Raw genomic sequence first — 19,141 nt, 5'->3', positions numbered from 1 at the left:
ATGAAGCTGAACCTCTCTTTCCTAGCCACTTGCTGCCAGAAACTCATTGAAGTGGTCAATGAATACAAACTTAGTATCTTTTATGAGAAGCGTAGGGCCATAGAAGTTGCTGCTGATGCTCTGGGAGAAGAATGGAGGCTTGTGTGGTTCAAATTAGTGGTGGGAACGACAAATGAGGTTCCCTCATGAAGCAGGGTGTCTTGACCCATGGCCATGTCCATCTGCTACTGAGTAAGGGGCAATCCTATTATAGACCAAGGAGGGCTGGAGAAAGAAAGCACAAATCTGTTTGAGGTTTGCATTGTGCATGCCAATCTCTGTTCTCAGCTTGGTCATAGTAAAAAAAAAAAAAAAAAAAAGAGAGAGAGAGAGGGGATATTCCTGGTCTCACTGATACTACTATGCCTTTTTGCCTGGGGCCAAAGAGCTTGCAGAATTTGCAAACTTTTCAATCTCTCTAAAGAAGATGAGGTCTGCCAATATGTTTTGAGAAAGGCCCTAAACAAAGAAGGTAAGAAACCTAGGATGAAAGCACACAAGATTCAGCGTCTTGTGACTCCATGTGTTGTGCAACACAAAACCCAGCATATTGTGCTGAAGAAACAAGGTACTAAGAAAGGAAGATATACAAATAGCCAATAATGAAATATTAAAATATGTTCAATATCATTAGGGAAATGTAAATCAAAATGAGATGCCACTTCACACAGAGAAAGATGGCTAGAATCAAAAGGACACAAAAGCAAGTATTGTCAAGGATGTGAAGAAATTGAAACCCACATTCATTGCTTGTAGGTATGGAAAATGGTGCAGTCACTTTTGGAAACAGTTTGGATGTTCCTAAAAAAGTTAAACAGTTGCCATATGATCTAGTCATTTGACTTTTATATAGATATCCCAACGAATTAAAAACATATGTCCACATAAAAGTGTGTACACAAATATTCATAGCAGCATTATTCATGATAGCCAAAAAGTGGAAATAACCCATGTCCATTGATGAATGGACAAAATGTGGTACATCCATACAACAGAATATTATTTGGCCATAAAAAGGAAGAAAGTACTGATCCATGCTAAAACATGGATACACCTAAAAATATGGTGCTAAGTGAAAAAGCCAGTCACAAAAGGCCACTTGTATGATTTGATTTATAAAAGAAATTTCTATACTGAAAAAGTCCAGAATAGACAAACCTATAGGCATAAAGTAAATTAGTTGTTGTCAGGGGCTGGGGAGAGGGAGGAAATAAGAGATCTGTAAATAGCCAATACTTGTTTAAATTTAAAAAAATTTCCCCAATGTAGTATTTAGAAATTTTTCCCATCTACAGGAAAGCTACAGGAATACTGCCTCTGGTGCCCTTCTCCCAGAGTCAGCAACTATAAACATTTTTTTAAATTAAATCTTTATTGTTCAGATTATTACAGTATGTTTCCCCCATAGCTCTCCTCGACCCAGTTCCCACCCCATCCTCTGCCCTTACCCCTCCCACTGTCCTCATCCATAGGTGTACGATTTTTGTCCAGTCTCTTCCTGCACCCCCACACCCCTTTCCCCCCAAGAATTGTTAGTCTACTCCCTTTCCATGCCCCTGGTTCTATTATATTCACCAGTTTACTCTGTTCATCAGATTTTTTATTTACTTGATTTTTAGATTCACTTGTTAATAGATATGTATTTGCTGTTCATAAATTTTATCTTCACCTTTTTCTTCTTTCTCTTCTTAAAGAATACCTTTCAGCATTTCATATAATGCTGGTTTGGTGGTGAGGAACTCCTTTAGCTTTTCCTTATCTGTGAAGCTCTTTATCTCACCTTCAATTCTGAATGATAGCTTTTCTGGATAAAGTAATCTTGGTTGTAGGTTCTTGCTATTCATCACTTTGAATATTTCTTGCCACTCTCTTCTGGCCTGCATAGTTTCTGTTGAGAAATCAGCTGACAGTTGTATGGGTACTCCTTGTAGGTAACTGACTTTTTTTCTCTTGCTGCTTTTAAGATTCTCTCTTTGTCTTTTGCTCTTGGCATTTTAATTATGATGTGTCTTGGTGTGGTCCTCTTTGGGTTCCTTTTGTTTGGGGTTCTCTGAGCTTCCTGGACTTGTAAGTCTATTTCTTTCACCAGGTGGGGGAAGTTTTCTGTCATTATTTCTTCAAATAGGTTTTCAATATCTTGCCCTCTCTCTTCTTCTGGTACCCCAGATGGATGTTGGATGTTGGTTCAGTTGAAGTTGTCTCAGAGGCTCCTTACACTATCTTCATATTTTTGGATTCTTTTTTCTTTTTGCTTTTCCAGTTGGGTATTTTTTGTTTCTTCATATTTCAAATCTTTGACTTGATTCTTGGGATCCTTTTGTCTGCTGTTGGATCTCTGTATATTATTCTTTATTTCAGTCAGTGTATGCTTAATTTCTAGTTGGTCTTTTTTCATATCCTCCAGGGTCTCACTAAATTTATCGGCGGTTTCCAGAAAATTCTTGAAAAACCTTATAACCATGGTTTTGAGCTCTATATCCAGTCGTTTGCTTTCCTCCATTTCTGTCATTTGTGACCTGTTTCTTTGTCTCTGCATTTTTTATGCTTCCCTGTGTTGGTAGAGTGGCTTTCTGTGCTAGGTGTCCTGTAGGGCCCAGTGGCTCAGCCTCCCCAATTACCTGAGGTGGACACTCTTGGTGCACCCCTTTGTAGGCTTTGTGCACAGTCTTGTTGTAGTCTTGTTGTCCTTAAGCCTTGGTTGTTGTAGGATCACTGGGAGGAATTGACCTCCAGGCCAATTGGCAGTGAGAATCAGCTGTGTCTGCAGTGGGAGAACTTCTGTGCTGAAGACACCCTTCTGGGGCAAGACTTGCTTCAGTGGGGCTTTGGTGCTCACTGAGTCTGCCCCCTGAGTGTGTCCCTTATGGATCTGAGGAGTTGTAATCTGGATGGTCTCACTCTGACCACTGGGTACACTGGCTCTTGGATCTAAGGAGGTGCTAATTTAGCCTTTTCCTGAGGCTACCCAGCAGGAGCTACGAAGAGATCTGCAGATTCCCCTTCCTTTTTTGGGGTTTGGAGGTGCCCAGATGAGGCCCAGCTGTGAAGCAATGCAAGCTGCTGTGGGGCCTTGGGCCTTCTCTTGGAAGTTCTGGTTCTGTCTGGCCCAGCTGCAGTTTGTTAGGTAATTTTAGATTGCAAAGGGCCAGGGCATTCATATGCAAAAGCCTCTGCCACAGCCTGGGTGGGACGGGATCTCAGGGAATCAACAGAGCGGAGCAAGCAGCTATGGCAGATCCTCAGCCCTGCCCTAAGAGGCCCTGTGCCTCAGTGTCCCATGGTAATCGCTGCAAGCACCTCTGAGGGAAAACCGCCCTCAAGTTCTGAGTTCTGCCTGCTGCCAGACAGTCCAGTTTCTCTCTCTATGAGTCCTAGGTCCCGAGAGACTTCCCGGAACTGGAGTTCAGAGCAGTCGGGAGCTTGTGGCTCCCTCCCAATTCAAAAAGACAGCTGCATTCTCAGGTGCACTCGAGCCTCTGTACCTCTGCACTTTACTTCCGCAGCTCCCTTGAGTCTCAGTGTGCTTTTCTCTTTCCTTCTAGTTGTAGAATTTCCACTCAGCCAGCCTTCCTGTCGTTCTGGATGATGTCCGTTTTGTCTTTTCGTTGTATTTTTGAGATTGTTGTGGGAGGTAGCAATTTCCAGTGTTTACCTATGCCGCCATCTTGGTTTCTCTCTATAAACATTTTTTTTTTTGCCACATTTGTTTGATAATTGAAGGTCAGCTTGGCTGGATATAAAATTCTTGATTCAGAATTTCCTTCCATGATGAAAACGTTGCTTCACTTTTTGATTCATATATCGAATTCCTTGGTGTTTTTGGCAGCAGGTTTACAGGAATTTTCTTGGACATAGTAGAATGTCCTAAAGTTGACTTTACTGAGTCAATTTCATAATTCCACTGTGTATTCTTCCAATATGTAGATTCAGAATTTATTTATTTTTTGTACGTTTTTAGTGGATTATAGCTTTTAATCTTGGTTTTGATGTATTATTTTGTTTTTCTTCTTTAGAGAATTCAGTTATAAGTGTGTTAGATCTTCTTTGCCTTCTATAGCTATTATTTTCTTTCTGAGCTTTTTGATTTTTCCAATTTTGTTTTAGTCTCTTGGAAATTTTCATTTCACTTTTCCATGTTTATATTGTATATTTTTAAAAACTTTTACCTTTTTGTGCATCTTTTAATTTAGTCCTAATTTTGAGATCATTGTCTTTTCCTTCACTTTCTTTTCTTTTCTTTTCTTTTCTTTTTATTATTGCTTAAAGTATTACAAAGAGTATTACATATGTCTCCTTTTTATCCCCCCACCCTTGACAATCCCCTGGCCTCCCCTACCCCCTAGTGTCTTATGTCCATTGGTTATGCTTATATGCATGCATACAAGTCCTTTGGTTGATCTCTTACCCACCCCCCTCATGCCCTCCCACCTTCCCACCCTCCCCAGCCTTAAAAATATGGAACGCTTCACGAATTTGCGTGTCATCCTTGCGCAGGGGCCATGCTAATCTTCTCTGTATCGTTCCAATTTTAGTATATGTGCTGCCAAAGCGATCACCACTTTCTTTTCTATGTTCAATCAATTCTTATTTCATGTATTTTTGTCTTGTGCCCACTTCTCTTCTGAATTTGTGAATTTATGATTTGTGGTGCTTTTTCATATCTGTTATTGCTTGTCTAACAACATTTGTTTGTGCTGGAGTGTTGTGCTATAGTATCTTCCGCTTTAAGACTGGGTCTTGAGTGTTTTCATTAGCTGAAGAATTTTGATTCTCAATTGATTTCCTTTTTAGAGTAACTCTATGTGGAGTTTACTTCCTTTTTCTGTTTATTTCCAAGACTTGGATTTTCCTGGACCAGGTGTTTCTACTGATGTGGTTCAAGAATTTGGGTGTCTTACTATTTTCTTAGTTCAAGACTGCTCTCTTCAGTTGGTACAGTGAAATGCAATTTTTTTTGATGAATAGCATCTTTGATGGGTGAGAAGGGTTAGGGAGAGTTTGGTATGTCTTAGATTTCATGAAAGTAATTTCTGCAGGAACCTTAATTTCCACCAACTTCTTTATTTTTTCCTCTTCATCACCAAGTCTCCAAAAAAGATGTCGCTCCTACCTAGTTCCCTTGCTCACTTACAAAAGCTATGTGCTCTCAATACTTACACATTTAAACTCATGTATTTTCAAGCCCCCCTTTTCCAATTCCCCATTAACCAGTGCTCTGATCCAGCATAACTGTTCTCAGTATTTCTCTATTTAGTGTGGACTCTCTGGGACACCATTGCACTTTCCTTTTGCCAAAACATTCCTTCTTAACTCTCTACTTCCACATGGGTGTGATAGCTGGTGCTACTGATTTCAGCTGTTCACTACCCCACTCAAATGAAATGGGAGTGTGCAGCATTCTATTTCCTGGTTATATGGTAGATAAAATTGTGTTGTGTGTTGAGTTCATTGTGATTTTATTTGTTGCCCTTGACATGTATGGTTTTTGGAAGATGTGTAGAAAAATTCAGTTTATGGTAGGCATCTGTCATTATCTTCCAAGAGCTCTCACTCTCTAGCCTCAATTGATAAATGCTGATACATAAATTGTTAGATAAGATTTTCATATGAGCACTAGATAATTGGGCTGTTTTATTGGCTGCATATGAAAAAAAACACAGCGAAGATTTTTATACGGATAAAATATAGAAGATGATTCATTCAGGTCTCCAAGCAATTTTAGCCTGCAGCCCATTCTCCCTGACCTTATTGCACTGATAGAATTCCTCATTGTGGTAGGTGCATATGATCAATGTGTCCAGGGTAGAATATCCTGATGGTCAATATGTCCAGAGTAGTCTGAGATGGTCAGTGTACCCAGGATGATTGATGCATGTGACATAGTCAGTGGATCTAGAGTGTTCCCTTCTATGTGAAGACCATGATTGTGAGGAGAGTGAGTGGCTGGTTTCCTCCCTGACGTATCCAAATATGGGCAATTCATTTTTCTTCCCCTGATTCTTCCTTGTCAGGAAATATTACCTTTTTCCAGATGCATGGCCCTAGACTGGGGAAGTGCAAGTTGTCAACTCCTGATGGAATATGAGATCTAGTCTTTCATGAAGGCCTACTAGGCTTGTTAAAGAAACTGACCTAGGATCCTGGCTAGGAGGAAAGCTGGCCACAGGGGAGTCTCAGTACTGCTCATGTCCTAGTCACCTCCAAGTGGCAGGACTCTCCACCCCCATTCCTGTAAGTTCTGCCCAAGGTCAAAGGTGCCTTGATTTCAGGGCCCTTAATTGTGGTCCCTCTAAGTCAGTGATGGCGAACCTATGACACGCGTGTCAGAGGTGACATGCGAACTCATTTTTTTGGTTGATTTTTCTTTGTTAAATAGCATTTCAATATATAAAATAAATATCAAAAATTTGTCTTTGTTTTACTATGGTTGCAAATATCAAAAAATTTCTATATGTGGCATGGCACCAGAGTTAAGTTAGGGTTTTTCAAAATACTGACACGCCAAGCTCAAAAGGCCATCACTGCTCTAAGTCTTTGGGTAGGGAGAGTCAGAATGAGGCAGAACAGCTGACTAATCATAAGTAAGCATTGGAGTTGAAGTCTTCATTCTACCACTTACTGGGTAAACTAATAACTTAATTTCACTGAGCCTGAGGTTCATCATCTGTAGCTGTTGTGCAATGCTGGCCTATTGCCTGGCACTAAGGTAAACCCTCAATAAATTTTAACTGTTATCTTCTATTACACATGCACATGTGCATATATGCACACATAATTCTATTTGTACATTCATATACATATATACAGGGGGTGGCAAAAGTAGATTTTTAGTTATATATACACACAAAAGTTTATTCTTATTTATTAGTTATTGTATTTTCTATACAAATAACTGTAAACCTATGTTTGCCCATCCCTGTATACACACATATGTATATAAAACACTCACACATACACATATAGTTTACATAAGTTTCTCCAGGTACAGGTATGGTTTTTATTTAGTATTGGATGTTTATGTACTAACTGGCTGAAATAAATATGGAAAAACCCCACTCAGTTGAACTCTGGAGTAAAAAACACAGGTGATTTCTTTGAATAGGTGGTATTCTCTGATAAAGCAGAGAATATAACTATGCATTTTGTCATTGTTGTTGTCAAAGCTAAAAAATCATCCCCTTCAGACTCTTTGCCCTTACAACGCCGACCTCTTTACTTCATAGTTACCTACCTAGCCACGGAACCCCTCATCCCTACCTCCTATGTCTCTAATGCAGAAGCCCCAAAATGGATATGCTGTTTGGCCAGTGCCATTTTATCGAAATTTAAATTGCAAACATTTAAACAGAAGATTTCACCGAGAAAACATATCTAGTTTCTGTTCACAAATTGAATGATTGGGCAACATTCCTGAGGTGCTAACAATCATCCAGAGCTGAGCAGTGACTCCCAGGTTAGACATAGTTCTTCATAGCCCTTGCCCCTCCCTACTGCCTCACACTTGCCTCCATTTCAGTCATTTAGGTTCTTGACTTCTCCCCTGGAGGCATTTGACTCTTTTTCATTCCTGTTCCAACCATTCCCTTTTGTTGAACTTCCACATCCTAGTCCAGACTCTAGTACAATTACAATGTTATCGTGTGAACCTGATGAATCACTTTCTGGCATAGACTGGGCTGGACTGGGAGCAGTTAAGACCGGGTCCACACAACTTCCCAATACAACTCAATCTTATCTTCAACTCCCAGGCCTGCCTCACCCAACACACATACCTTTCCCTCCTCTTGGGTTCCCTTTCCTGCATCACTAAGCTCAATGAGCTCTTCTTTGGTCTCTACCTGGTCAGCCAAGAGCGACTCCCTCTGTGTCCTCTCAGGCATAAGTCAGTGAATAACTCCAACGGTTATGTGTAGAGTTATGTAATCATATGTCCATCCCCTCCAGGAGACTGAGGAAGTAAGGGGTAAAAACTGGGTCTTACTCATCTTTGCATCCCTAGAGCTTAATAGTGCTTGATGAAGAATCAAAGCTATAACTGGATGACATACACTAGGCCCATTTCGATCAGTCAGCTTGGGCTACAGTATGCTGTGCTACCAAATCTCAGTGGCTTATAAAAACAAAGGTTGATTTTTGCATTGTGGACTGGCTGCATCCCAGACTCCATGCCTTCACTTTAGGATCCAGGTTGAAAGAAAAGTCCCATAAGACTGCCAGGATCATTGCAGAATAAGATTGGCGTCCACATTCTGGCTCCTGAAACTTCTAGGCTTCTGCTCCGAAGTGACACACTTCACTTCTTCTCACATTCCATTGGCTAAAGCAAATCATATGCACCAGCAAGAAGCCAATGGGGCAAAGATGCAAAATCCTCTTAAAATACAAATGGCTTGCCCTAGTTTGGCTAAGTGGATAGAGCATCAGCCCTCCGACTGAAGGGTCCTGGGTTTGATTCCAATCAAGGACACTTACTTCGGTTGCGGGCTCAATCCCTGGCCCTGGTTGGGGAGCATGGGGAAGGCAACCAATCGATGTGTCTCTCTCACATGGATGTTTCTTTCTCTCTCTCTTGGTCTCTCTCCCTCCCTTTCACTCCCTCTAAAAAGCAATGAAAAGCTATCCTCGGGAGAGGATTAACAACAACAAAGAGATGAATGGCTTGAACTTTAATTCAATTCACCACTTGCCATCATATCCAGTTCACCTTTCCAGGGGCGTGGAAACCTGTAGAACACGTTTCTCAGGCTTCTGTCAGCTGGCTTCTGCTAAGGGGAAGCCCGCACGCACCCACCCACCCATGGGAGAAAGGGGAGTGTGAGGTTGGGAGAAGCCAGAGCCTTTGCTCCCTCCCTATTGCAGGGGGCTCCTCCAGTGGAGGCTCGATTTCCTCCCTGGTGCCAACCCCGCCAGATGGGCCTGCTGAGGTTTCTTCTTCTGCTGAGTAGCCCCAAACACTGTGACCTGAAAGTCACATACTTTGATCCATCTCCTAATCTATAGGATGGGATCTGTGTAGGATGTGATGATGTGACCTGCTCACATCATCCAGTTGTTTCACAAATAAAATTTTCATGTCCATGAACATGTGAAAAATAAAGTGCTGGACAAACAAGGTACTGGAGGGTACACAAAATGAGGCAACATGGCGCAGCAGGAAAGAAAATGAGACTGGGGATCCTAACTCTCGGGTTCAGGATCTTGCCCTGCCTTATCCAGGCAACACCATGTTCTCTGTTTTCCCAATCTGTGATCTGGAGATAAAACTGTGGATAGTGGAGTGCTTGCAGCGGCACGAATGAGAATATCTGTGAAGATGCAGATGGTCAAGTGTAAAAAGCTATCCAAATGTTAAATGAATTCACTAGTTATAAGCAGAAAACTTTATTTCTATCAAATCAAAAAGTTTGAATAAGCTTCAAGCAAGATAGTAAAACTAATAATACAATGAACAGTTAAAACACTTACAGATTAGGTTTTTATAGTCTGCATTAAGCATATATACTCAAATCAAGAAGGCCGAGGGCTCTCCCTGAAGGAAAGCACTGACTCATCGTAAACACATGACTTCTGGGAAAGCGAGCTGAGGGTTCACAGGGCAGTAAACCAGAGACAAGTTGTCCTTGGGTTGGAGAACTGATTTGAGCGTGAGAGGGATCACAGTGAAATGCCATTGGAACTCAATTTCCCCCAGAGATCTGTTCATCTCAAAAACAAGAGTATATAAAAATCAGTAGTACAAATTCTCCTAAAACCAGAAAGGCCCTCTGACCCCTGACGCCTTGGCGCTGACATAAAGACTGAGTTTTTGTTTTTCTTCCCTTTTCTATAAATTAAATACAATTCAGTTTGTTTTTACTGAGTACATTTCTGACTGTATAGCCAAAGCTTTAAAATAAAGAAAAAGTTTTGATGAAATGGAGTTAGACACACACTAACCCCAGGGAGAATCATCTGGGTGCACTGATGCTCGAAGAGTTTTTAAGCAGGAAATCTTTTCTTTCAAAGATACAGAACTTCTTGGGATAGCCTAATTATCACTAAGGAAGGAAGGAATATCCATGCCATACAAGAGCTTTCTCCTTTTTGGAAATGTTTTACCATCTCTCTCTCTTTGTCATTCTGTCTCACACACACAGTAATTAGATAATGGCATTTATTTTGGCAAGAACTGTGCAATTTGCTAAAAGAAAGATAAGATATGGCACTTATAAACAACTGTAATTATAATACATCTCAACAGGTGCAGGAAGCAGATATTTCTTCACGGCTGAAATATGGCCTCATGGGTCCCCGACATCTGGGTCTTGCACACTTCTCCCCTGGAAACCAGACTGGGCCCGTTATGTACGGAAAAGGGGTGATAACTTAGGACCAGACCACATTCTTCTTTTGAGACACCAATCAGACACAAGGGAGTTACTCAAAATGGAGGGGAAGAGAGAAGCAATTCATACAGTGAACATGATCTGCCTTATGAATGGCCTCTCCGGCAAAATTAACTGCAGCAAGAAAATGTAACTGCTGTCTGTTCAGGGAAAGGTGATAAGCAAAATTCATCCGGTAGATACGGATGCCTCCCAGGATCCTGTAACACAGGCAGAGTACAGATGAGACATATGCCCTCTGTGTATACCAGGGGTGGGCAAACTTTTTGACTCGAGGGCCACAATGGGTTCTTAAACTGGACCGGAGGGCCGGAACAAAAGCATGGATGGAGTGTTTGTGTGAACTAATATAAATTCAAAGTAAACATCATTACATAAAAGGGTACGGTCTTTTTTTTCAATAGTTTTTATTCATTTCAAACGGGCCGGATCTGGCCCGCGGGCCGTAGTTTGCCCACGGCTGGTGTATACAGTGTGCAACTACCACTGGGACCCAGGGAGGGCCCATTTCCTGTCTCAGAACCAGAGCGCCAAAAGCAAAGGTGCCAGGCGGGAGCAAATATGTTGCTTTACCTACTAATGAGGATGGAGAGCTCAAACTAAAGAAAGGTACCAAAAAGGCCATTTTTCATTTCCTGATTAATCCCTATAGGTCCATGAAAACAGTTCACGTAAACCGGATTATTTCAGTTCCTAAATACAAGGAGGCAAGGTAATTGAAATATCTATCATTTAGGGTAATTGTTAAGGATTTAATTAGACAATGCATGTAAAGCGCTTAGCATGAAATAGCAATAACCAGCAACTGCTCAGAATGCCTATACCATAACACTTGGAAATTTGTGATGTTTATGATTTGAGCAAATACCCCCAGCATGCCGGTAAATTGTTTAGACAAACTGCTCAAGTCAAATACTGAACGTAGGTTCCAGTAAGTTAAATTTTGTAAAAGCCCTATGTATGGATTTGCACAGGTATCTTTCTAACATTATTGTCTCAACATTTTGAGTGGCAGAAAAAAACCACAGCAGTACCTCTCTCACCCATTGCTCCTTTCCTTTCCCTTCCCAATGGGGGTTGGGGGTCAGGTAGGGAAGGGGGGAAGAGGGGGGCACATCTGAGCGTGGCTTCTGGAGGGGGACGGGGAATGGCCTGGGGAAGGTGAGGAAGACAGGAAGCTAGTCTCCCGAGTTGGCCAGAACTGTGTATGATAAGCAGCGCCACCACATCAGATGGCAGGCTAAGGTGTGGATTTGGCATTCAGAATCCTGGTGATATAATATAAAGAGATGGTGTCAAGTCAGGGTTACCCTGTGTAGGTGCACATCACCATTGGTTCACCTACCAGCACTTTAGGAAGGACCAGTTTATCACAGGGCCTTGTCTGGGGTTGCAGCAAGCACTTTGTTCTAATCTCAGGAAAGAAGTGAGGCTCCCAGGAGCCCTGACCTACCTGTGAGCACCATGGGTGAGGGTGGCTAAAGGGTAATGGTCCCTTTAAGGGCTTAAAACCATGGACACGAAAGGGTTGGTGAGGGACATGAGATTCCCTTCTCCATAGATTAGCCAGGACTCAGGCCAGCCTATAGTGCATGAACAGCCTTTTATTTTGTCTATAAATGAGAATAGTTTCGGAGGAGTATCAAGGCTCAGACTTTCCTCTAGCAGCTTCCTTTGCGTAAGCAAAGGGAAAACTAAGAACAGTACCGTGTAAAGCGGAATGTCACGTAGGGGGACCATTTTTTATGTGAGGCCACTCTTAAATACAAGACAAAAACAAGCAAGCTCACTCAGGAAACAGGTGGTTGACATCCAGGAGCACACTCCGCTGCAGTCAGGAAAGCCTGAGCGTGAGTCCTGGCTACAGTTATTGGCAGCAGGGGCCTGGGCACATGTCTGACCTTGCCTTCCCTTATAAATGTAGGAGCGTGCCTATCTTACAGGATGCTTGAAAGACGAAGTACAGGGTGGGTCACAGTTGTGAGGGCATAAAAGTTTGTTCCTGTATTATTTATTATTGTATTATTTTCCATGAACAGCTGTAAACCTATTTTTGCCCCACCTTGTATTTATAAAGGCCCTGAAACTGCACATGTCAGTCGGTAGGCCTTTGATAAATGGTACCTCTTTTATGCTTGCATTAAAGTTAACGGGTATTAAACACAGCAATGTTTAAGTCCTGAACAATCGGGCCGCCTGTCAGGATGATGGAGAGAAAGTGAATTCAGAGCTGGTTAGAACCACCGCATATGAGGACAGGGGGGAATCTCAGACTATCCAAACGATTTCTGCGTAACAGCAAAGGAGCTGTGTGTGTGGCAGTAGAATGAAAACCAAGAAAAGCTGTCCCTTGGATTTTACTTTTCCCAAAATATTTTCCAAAACAATTTTTAAAAAATTTTTTACAAAATCATTGAAGGAATGTGTTGAAGAAAACCAGAAATAATATATATTTAGACCACTGAGCATGAAATAAGCATCATCTTCCAAAGACCATGGAAAAGGTGTGTGACTTTTTTTGGTCTCACCTAGCAAAGGGCCACCCCGGTTGGTGGGCAGTCTCAGAAACAGCCAACACTGTGAGACACAGTGTCACAGGCTGTGGTTGTTATTTTGCTGGAAGGGAGATGGGAGTGAAGGATGGAGGAATATGGAATCAGTGAGCAGGTCGTTTCCTATCCCTTCCCCAAAGAGGCCAAAGGCAATAAGTCCACTGAAGTCCCTCCCAGGAATAGTAAAGGACCCTCACTGGGAGTAATCACAATGCATGAAGAGGGATATTTTTTAAGGCAACAGGAATAAACTTCATCATTCTTCCCAGAGGAGAGCAAGAATTATACAAGGTGGCCACCAAGTCTGGAAACCAAGCAAAGCGTTAACAAGTGATTTATTGATATTACATTACAGTGAGTGACAAAATAGTGTTATCCGTCTTTTTAGACTTTATGGCCACCCTATAGAATCTTTGGAATAAAAAAAAAAAAATTAAAATTTTGTTTTCTCGTCATTGTAAAGCTGTCATCCTGAGTCTAGGCACAGCTAGTGCAACATGTTTCCGCAACCCCACAGGCTCCATTCCCTTCGCCAACACTTTACTCACAGGAGAAAAACACTGTCGGCATCAAAATTTAGCAGCATTTTCAAAATACATTTTTTTTTATCTTGAATAAAAAGTAAACAATTCTTTTAGTCCAGTAACTCCCTATGGTCTTAATTACATCTAGTACATAAGATATGACCTTTTAACATTTATGTAGGTGAATATTTCTTACTTTGGGGATTTACAACGACGATTTTTTTTTCCAACAACAACAAAAAAAAAAGGAACAGTATCCACCCATGAGAGTCAGATCAGCAGTGTAAAGTAGACCCTCAAAGAGCTCAGTTCTGGTGCATCGAGTGATCTGACATGATCCCCTAGCTCTCAGCTCTTACAGAGGAATCTCAGCGGGCTCAAAGCAGTAAGTATCTGTAGGGAGAAAGGGAGGGGAGGCAACAGATGTTTAAAAAACAACAACAACAAAAACACCATCTAATAAAAATAGCAGAAGCCAAATCCTTTCATTCCAGGATGTCTGAAGGGCAGAGCTTCTATGGAGCATGGATGCAAGGGAGATGCCTCTCCTAACAAAAAAGAAAAAATAAGTTGTGGGTACAGTCACTCAAAGTCAGAGAAGCGACCACTGCGAGCAACTGGCTTCAACCTCCTTGTCTCCAGGGGAGGACATACCAGAGACCGTGGACAAAGCCCAGGCTACAGCCCTGGGCATCCTCAGGCCACTGGTGCTGTGGTTCAACAGCCTTTAGGGGGTGGGGAGAACCAAGAGACAACCACCACCATATGCAAAAAGGCTGCCACTATGGCAACATGAAGGTCAAAAATCAGCTAGAGCTTGGGTTATGCGGCGTTTGAAATCCAGCCTGTCCTCGTTTTCTGGCGGAGGGCTTGACGGGCATGTGCAGAGGCATCTTCAAACATGTGCGGGTGACCCTTCTTTCCGGAGGGCAGAGAACAGCCTCTTCATTGCCTCCTTTACTCATTAGTTTTCATATCAGTTCATCATTGAAACTAGAAAAGATACTGCAAGCTATCTCAGCTGGCTTCTACTGGGGACCATACTACACATACAATTGAAACATCTGGAGGGAGAAGCACATCTTTCTGGTTCTTCCCCGGGCCGGGCTCAGCATGCTTCTCTGGACTGAATCGGCGTGATCTTGTTCGAGAAAACCGCGTAAACGCAGGGCCAGATTTTGTCAGTGTCCGTCCCAGAAAACTGGTGGAGCACTCCTCGGGACCTGAAACACAAAGCCCAGCACACACAGGCATTGCAGGTAAAATGCAAGCACAATCTCAGAGTCTCCATCACACGCTGCAAAGCGTCCAAAGGGCCCCTTCAATGTTATCAGCACCCACCTCTGTGGTTTCTAAATAAGGCCATAGCTTTCGCAATTCTGGCAAGCTTGCCACCATGCCACCTTTTCTTCTCCCCTTTAAAACATATCGAAGAGCATGACTCTTTGGGGGACAATCCCAAGTCTGCCTCATGACACATTTCTGAAAAGGGAACCACGGACAAGATTTTGTACTCTAAAACCCAAATTACGACCATGATCGTGAAATATGGAATGAGTCACAGTAATCTGATCAGGAACCTCAGACCTAAACGACAGCTAAATTCTTTGGAGGCTACAAGATCAGAAATGGATCATAGCAGGAGCTGTACCCTGCTGTCCTGAATGCAGGTCCGCACACAGGTGTCACTGTTGCTAATGTAAAAAGACACCCCAGAGCCAGATGTCTGCTTCTCTTGAAAAACAGGAATCATTGGTCACATGGAGCCTGGGGGGACCCCTGTGGTGATAACTGACTGGAGCTGCATAGAAGCCATACAGTTCAACTGCCACTCAACTGCCCCTGCACCCCCCACTCCCACCTCCCCCACCCCTCTGTTGACATTCATTTCCAGGACCTGCCATTTGAATTTGCAATCCACAACTTATAGTTTTAGCTTTTCTTTGTAAAACTCCTTCCAGACACATCTAGGCCAAAAGTCCCATCTAACCTTGTATCCAAATAAGATATATATGTGTGGCATTTTCATTTTTCTTTTTTAAGTGGCTGAAATAATGCTTTACATTTTGACACTAAGTCTAGATGCAATTTCCAACTGGACAGGGATGATCAGGTGTCAGAGCTGGGCGTTGTCTCCCACCAACAACTCCAGCATTTCATCCTGGGAATGTGCTAGGCTTTTAGGGCTTATCTAGCTGAAAGAAACATCCCCCACCTCTACCCAAGGCCCTTCCCATGAGACTCCACACCTCTCTAATGGGCCAACTGCCACAAAAACACTGAAGCGCACTCACTTGTAGAGTTTAACCACCGGCTTGGCCACCTCCTTGTACTGTCTTAGCCTGACGTTGACTGCTTCCGGCTTATCATCCTCCTGCTGGACCAGCCGTTCACCTGTGACGTCATCAACCCCCTACAAATGCCAGAGAAACCAGTTAATATGGGCATCGGTCAGGCCATTCCATAGTAAAACACTTTCCTGTGACAACCATGTCTTCACCTTTGATTCCCACCACATAATGGGTTAGGCCTGGGCACAGTGGTAACAGGGAAGGCACTTGAAAAGAAACGGCACTCTTAACAGCATGTAAGCCCTACTTCATGAGAGCTGACATTAAATCTTTATTAACTTCTCAGAGCTTTCCAAGCAGGTTCCTGTGCTGTTGATAAATGATACCTTCAATTCAGTTTATATTTCCACGCAGCCTCCCTCTGCCAACAAGCAACCTTTCAACAAAATGGAGATGCTCTCTAAAGCCTGAGTTCTTAATATAGAAAATGAAATGTTTCAAGGAGCCAACTGGTTTACTTAGGGGAAGCACTAACTGAGAAGATCATTTCAGTCCTGCCTCCGCTAACTTTCAAATTCTATCATGTAGCTTTTCTAAGAGTAATCTACTCGTGTTATTTTACTAAATCAAATAATGATTTATCTAAAGGTAAGTTAGCCCTGGCCGATTTGGCTCAGTGGTTAAGCCATCGGCCCGTGGACCAGAGGGCCATGGGTTGGATTCCCAGTCAAGAGTACCTGCCTAGGTTGCAGGCTCAATCCCAGCCCCCGTTGGGGTGTATGTGGGGAATGGCAGATCGATGTGCCTCTATCATCATCGATGTTTATCTCCCCTTCCATTCTGTCTAGAAATCAATGCAAAAAATATCCTTGGGAGAGGATTAAAAAAAGAATTTTAATAAAGGTAAATTAAAATAGGCATGAATCATACACTCATGATAATCAGGAACAAACATTCTGAGAACTGAAAAATGGCAATTAAAAAAAAATCACCTGATTTTTAAATGTATTTTAACCTCCTCAGATACCCTATATAGAAATAGCAAATTGGACAGATCAGAATTTTGCCTCCCAAGTCCATGGCCATTCTGCACCCGGGGAGATAGTCAAAAGAAATAAATCTGTCAGAAGGCAGGCTAGAGCAGAACCAAAGTGCTCAGGCAACTCAACTGGATAATCAGAAACTGGCTATAAATTTAAAACTCGCTACAACTCCATTAAATTCCATTACAGCTCAGGGTCCTGGGTACATAATTTACACTGATGACTTACTGGTGAGTCACATGTGTATTCCATCGCTGCTACCCTGACATAATAGGAGCGAGCAATAGGGAAGGGAGAGGCTATACATCACCTATATCCCACTCTCTTTTTTCATACGTTTGGCTGCAAAGCTCAGAAGTCATTTCCAGCACTTGAGAGCCCCAGCAAATACAGCTGCTTCTGGAAAGAGCAGGAGGATGCTAGGGCAACAGCACTGGCCTTCTGGGGGAGCTCTCGGACCCCAGGGCTGGTCAAGCTGGCCCAGACAAGCACTTTTACTGCTGTCTTTGGAAGCAGCATTATAACTGCCGGTATTCTTGTTGGGAAACCCAGTCTTTGGAAAGTGTTAAATCATCTCAAATTTTATGAGAATCTTTGCAAAAGCAGATCTAGGCAGAGCCAAAATGTGAAGCATCTGTGCTAGACTTCAGTGCATATTCAGAATGTTCTCCCCACCCATTTTTTCCCCTGCTAGCAGCTTCTTGGGATGGAAAAGAGAAAGAGATCTAATAAAGAAATTCCAGAACTACTTACATTTAAAAAGGAGATGAGGCCCTAGCCAGTTTGGTTCAGTGGATAGAGCATCGGCCTGGAGACTAAAGAGTTCCAGGTTCGCTGAAACCGGTTTGGCTCAGTGGATAGAGCGTCGGCCTGCGGACTGAAGGGTCCCAGGTTCGATTCCGGTCAGGGGCATGTAACTGGGTTGCGGGCACATCCCCAGTAGGAGATGTGCAGGAGGCAGCTGATCGATGTTTCTCCCTCATCGATGTTTCTAACTCTCTATCTCTCTCCCTTCCTCTCTGTAAGAAATCAATAAAATATATTTTTAAAAAAAAAGAGTTCCAGGTTCAATTCCAGCCAAGGGCACATGCCCAGGTTGTGGGCTCGATCCCCCCCAGTAGGGGATGTGCAGGAGGCAGCCAATCAATGATTCTCTCTCATCATTGATGTTTCTATCTCCCTTCCTTCCTTTCTGAAATCAATTAAAAATTTTTTTTTTTTTTAAAGAATAGTGTTAAAAAAAATATTGAAACTAGTGGTCAGCCCAAATCAGCCAGACTCATTGGAACTTCACTGAACCTCTAGCTAGGAAGGCATCCTTACGGTTCTAATTTTCCAAAATCCCATCCAGCAATCAATGTTATAAACTTTAATTTACATTCCTTAACTACTAGTAAATGAGCCTTTTAAATATTGGTTGGCTATATATATTTGCTCATTTTTCAACAGTCCCTTCCTATCTCTTACCCACTTCTCAACTAAAATGTCTTGGTTCTTTCTTGTTAGTTTGTGAGTGCACTTTGTATATTCTTACATGTACAAGAGGTGGATTGAAGTCCAGGTTATACACCCTCCCGCTAGGAGGGTGAATCCAGCGTCGGCTGAGACGATCTCTGAGTGTTTCAAATGGAATGTTCAGAGTGATCACGAGGTCCAGGTCACAGATTCTGTCTAGGGCTTCAGCCTGAACTAATGTCATGGGAAAACCTAAACGCCAAACAAAACACAACAAATGCAAGACATTTCTCAATTCCAATTAGTCGCTGAAATATAACCTACTCCCAAAATTAATGAGAAGAAAACAGGCTACTTTCCAATGTGGTTCCAGCTTTTGGAGTGCTTGAGGACTAAGGAGTCACATGATAAAAGTAGAAAGTTCACTAAACTGAAAGTCACTAGACAAGTCCCAGCTCCAGTCCCGGCTCTGCTCCTAACTACCTGTGTGACCTTGGACAAGTTACATCACCCCCATTTCCTCTTCTGTTAAAGAAGTGAAGGGTCAAAGCAATATTTGTGCCCTCTTAGCTCTAAAAGTTTGAGTATAGTATTCCTAAGTTACCATAAAAGTGTGTGTGTGTGTGTGTGTGTGTGTGTGTGTGTGTGTGTGTGTGTGTGAGAGAGAGAGAGAGAGAGAGAGAGAGAGAGAGAGAGAGAGAGAGAGAGAGAGAGAGAGATTAAAGTAGGCTCTTTCACCCAGGCTTCATTGGGGCCTGTACCTTAACAAGGTGGCCAAAAGTCCATTCTCAAAAAGAACTGGTGGTCTTAAAACTATCTGGATACGGCAAAATTTATGAACCCAGCCTGGTT

General features: G+C 42.5%; 1 protein-coding gene, 1 non-coding gene and 1 pseudogene across 4 annotated transcripts in view; 1 reads left to right on the top strand and 2 right to left on the bottom strand.

The window, feature by feature from the left end:
- On the top strand, positions 1-642 carry LOC118675521 (annotated as a pseudogene).
- Positions 643-4,488: 3,846 nt separating this feature from the next.
- Positions 4,489-4,595, bottom strand: LOC118677787. The gene has a single exon (XR_004974513.1). It is a non-coding gene; the product is annotated as a U6 spliceosomal RNA (small nuclear RNA).
- Positions 4,596-13,279: 8,684 nt separating this feature from the next.
- AK4 (adenylate kinase 4) overlaps positions 13,280-19,141 on the bottom strand; it is a 58,067-nt gene continuing 52,205 nt past the window's right edge. For all 3 annotated transcript variants that reach the window (XM_036349407.1, XM_036349406.1, XM_036349405.1), the window contains exons 4-6: positions 18,369-18,541; positions 15,795-15,913; positions 13,280-14,723 (exon numbers count right to left, since the gene is read on the bottom strand). In XM_036349407.1, coding sequence (XP_036205300.1) covers positions 14,609-14,723; positions 15,795-15,913; positions 18,369-18,541 — 407 coding nt within the window. In that variant the 3' untranslated portion in view covers positions 13,280-14,608. The remainder of the gene's footprint in view (positions 14,724-15,794; positions 15,914-18,368; positions 18,542-19,141) is intronic.

This window comes from Myotis myotis, unplaced genomic scaffold, assembly GCF_014108235.1.
Source record: "Myotis myotis isolate mMyoMyo1 unplaced genomic scaffold, mMyoMyo1.p scaffold_m19_p_2, whole genome shotgun sequence".
In the NCBI taxonomy this organism is placed as follows: Eukaryota; Metazoa; Chordata; class Mammalia; order Chiroptera; family Vespertilionidae; genus Myotis; species Myotis myotis.
This window is presented reverse-complemented; position numbering and strand designations above follow the sequence as displayed.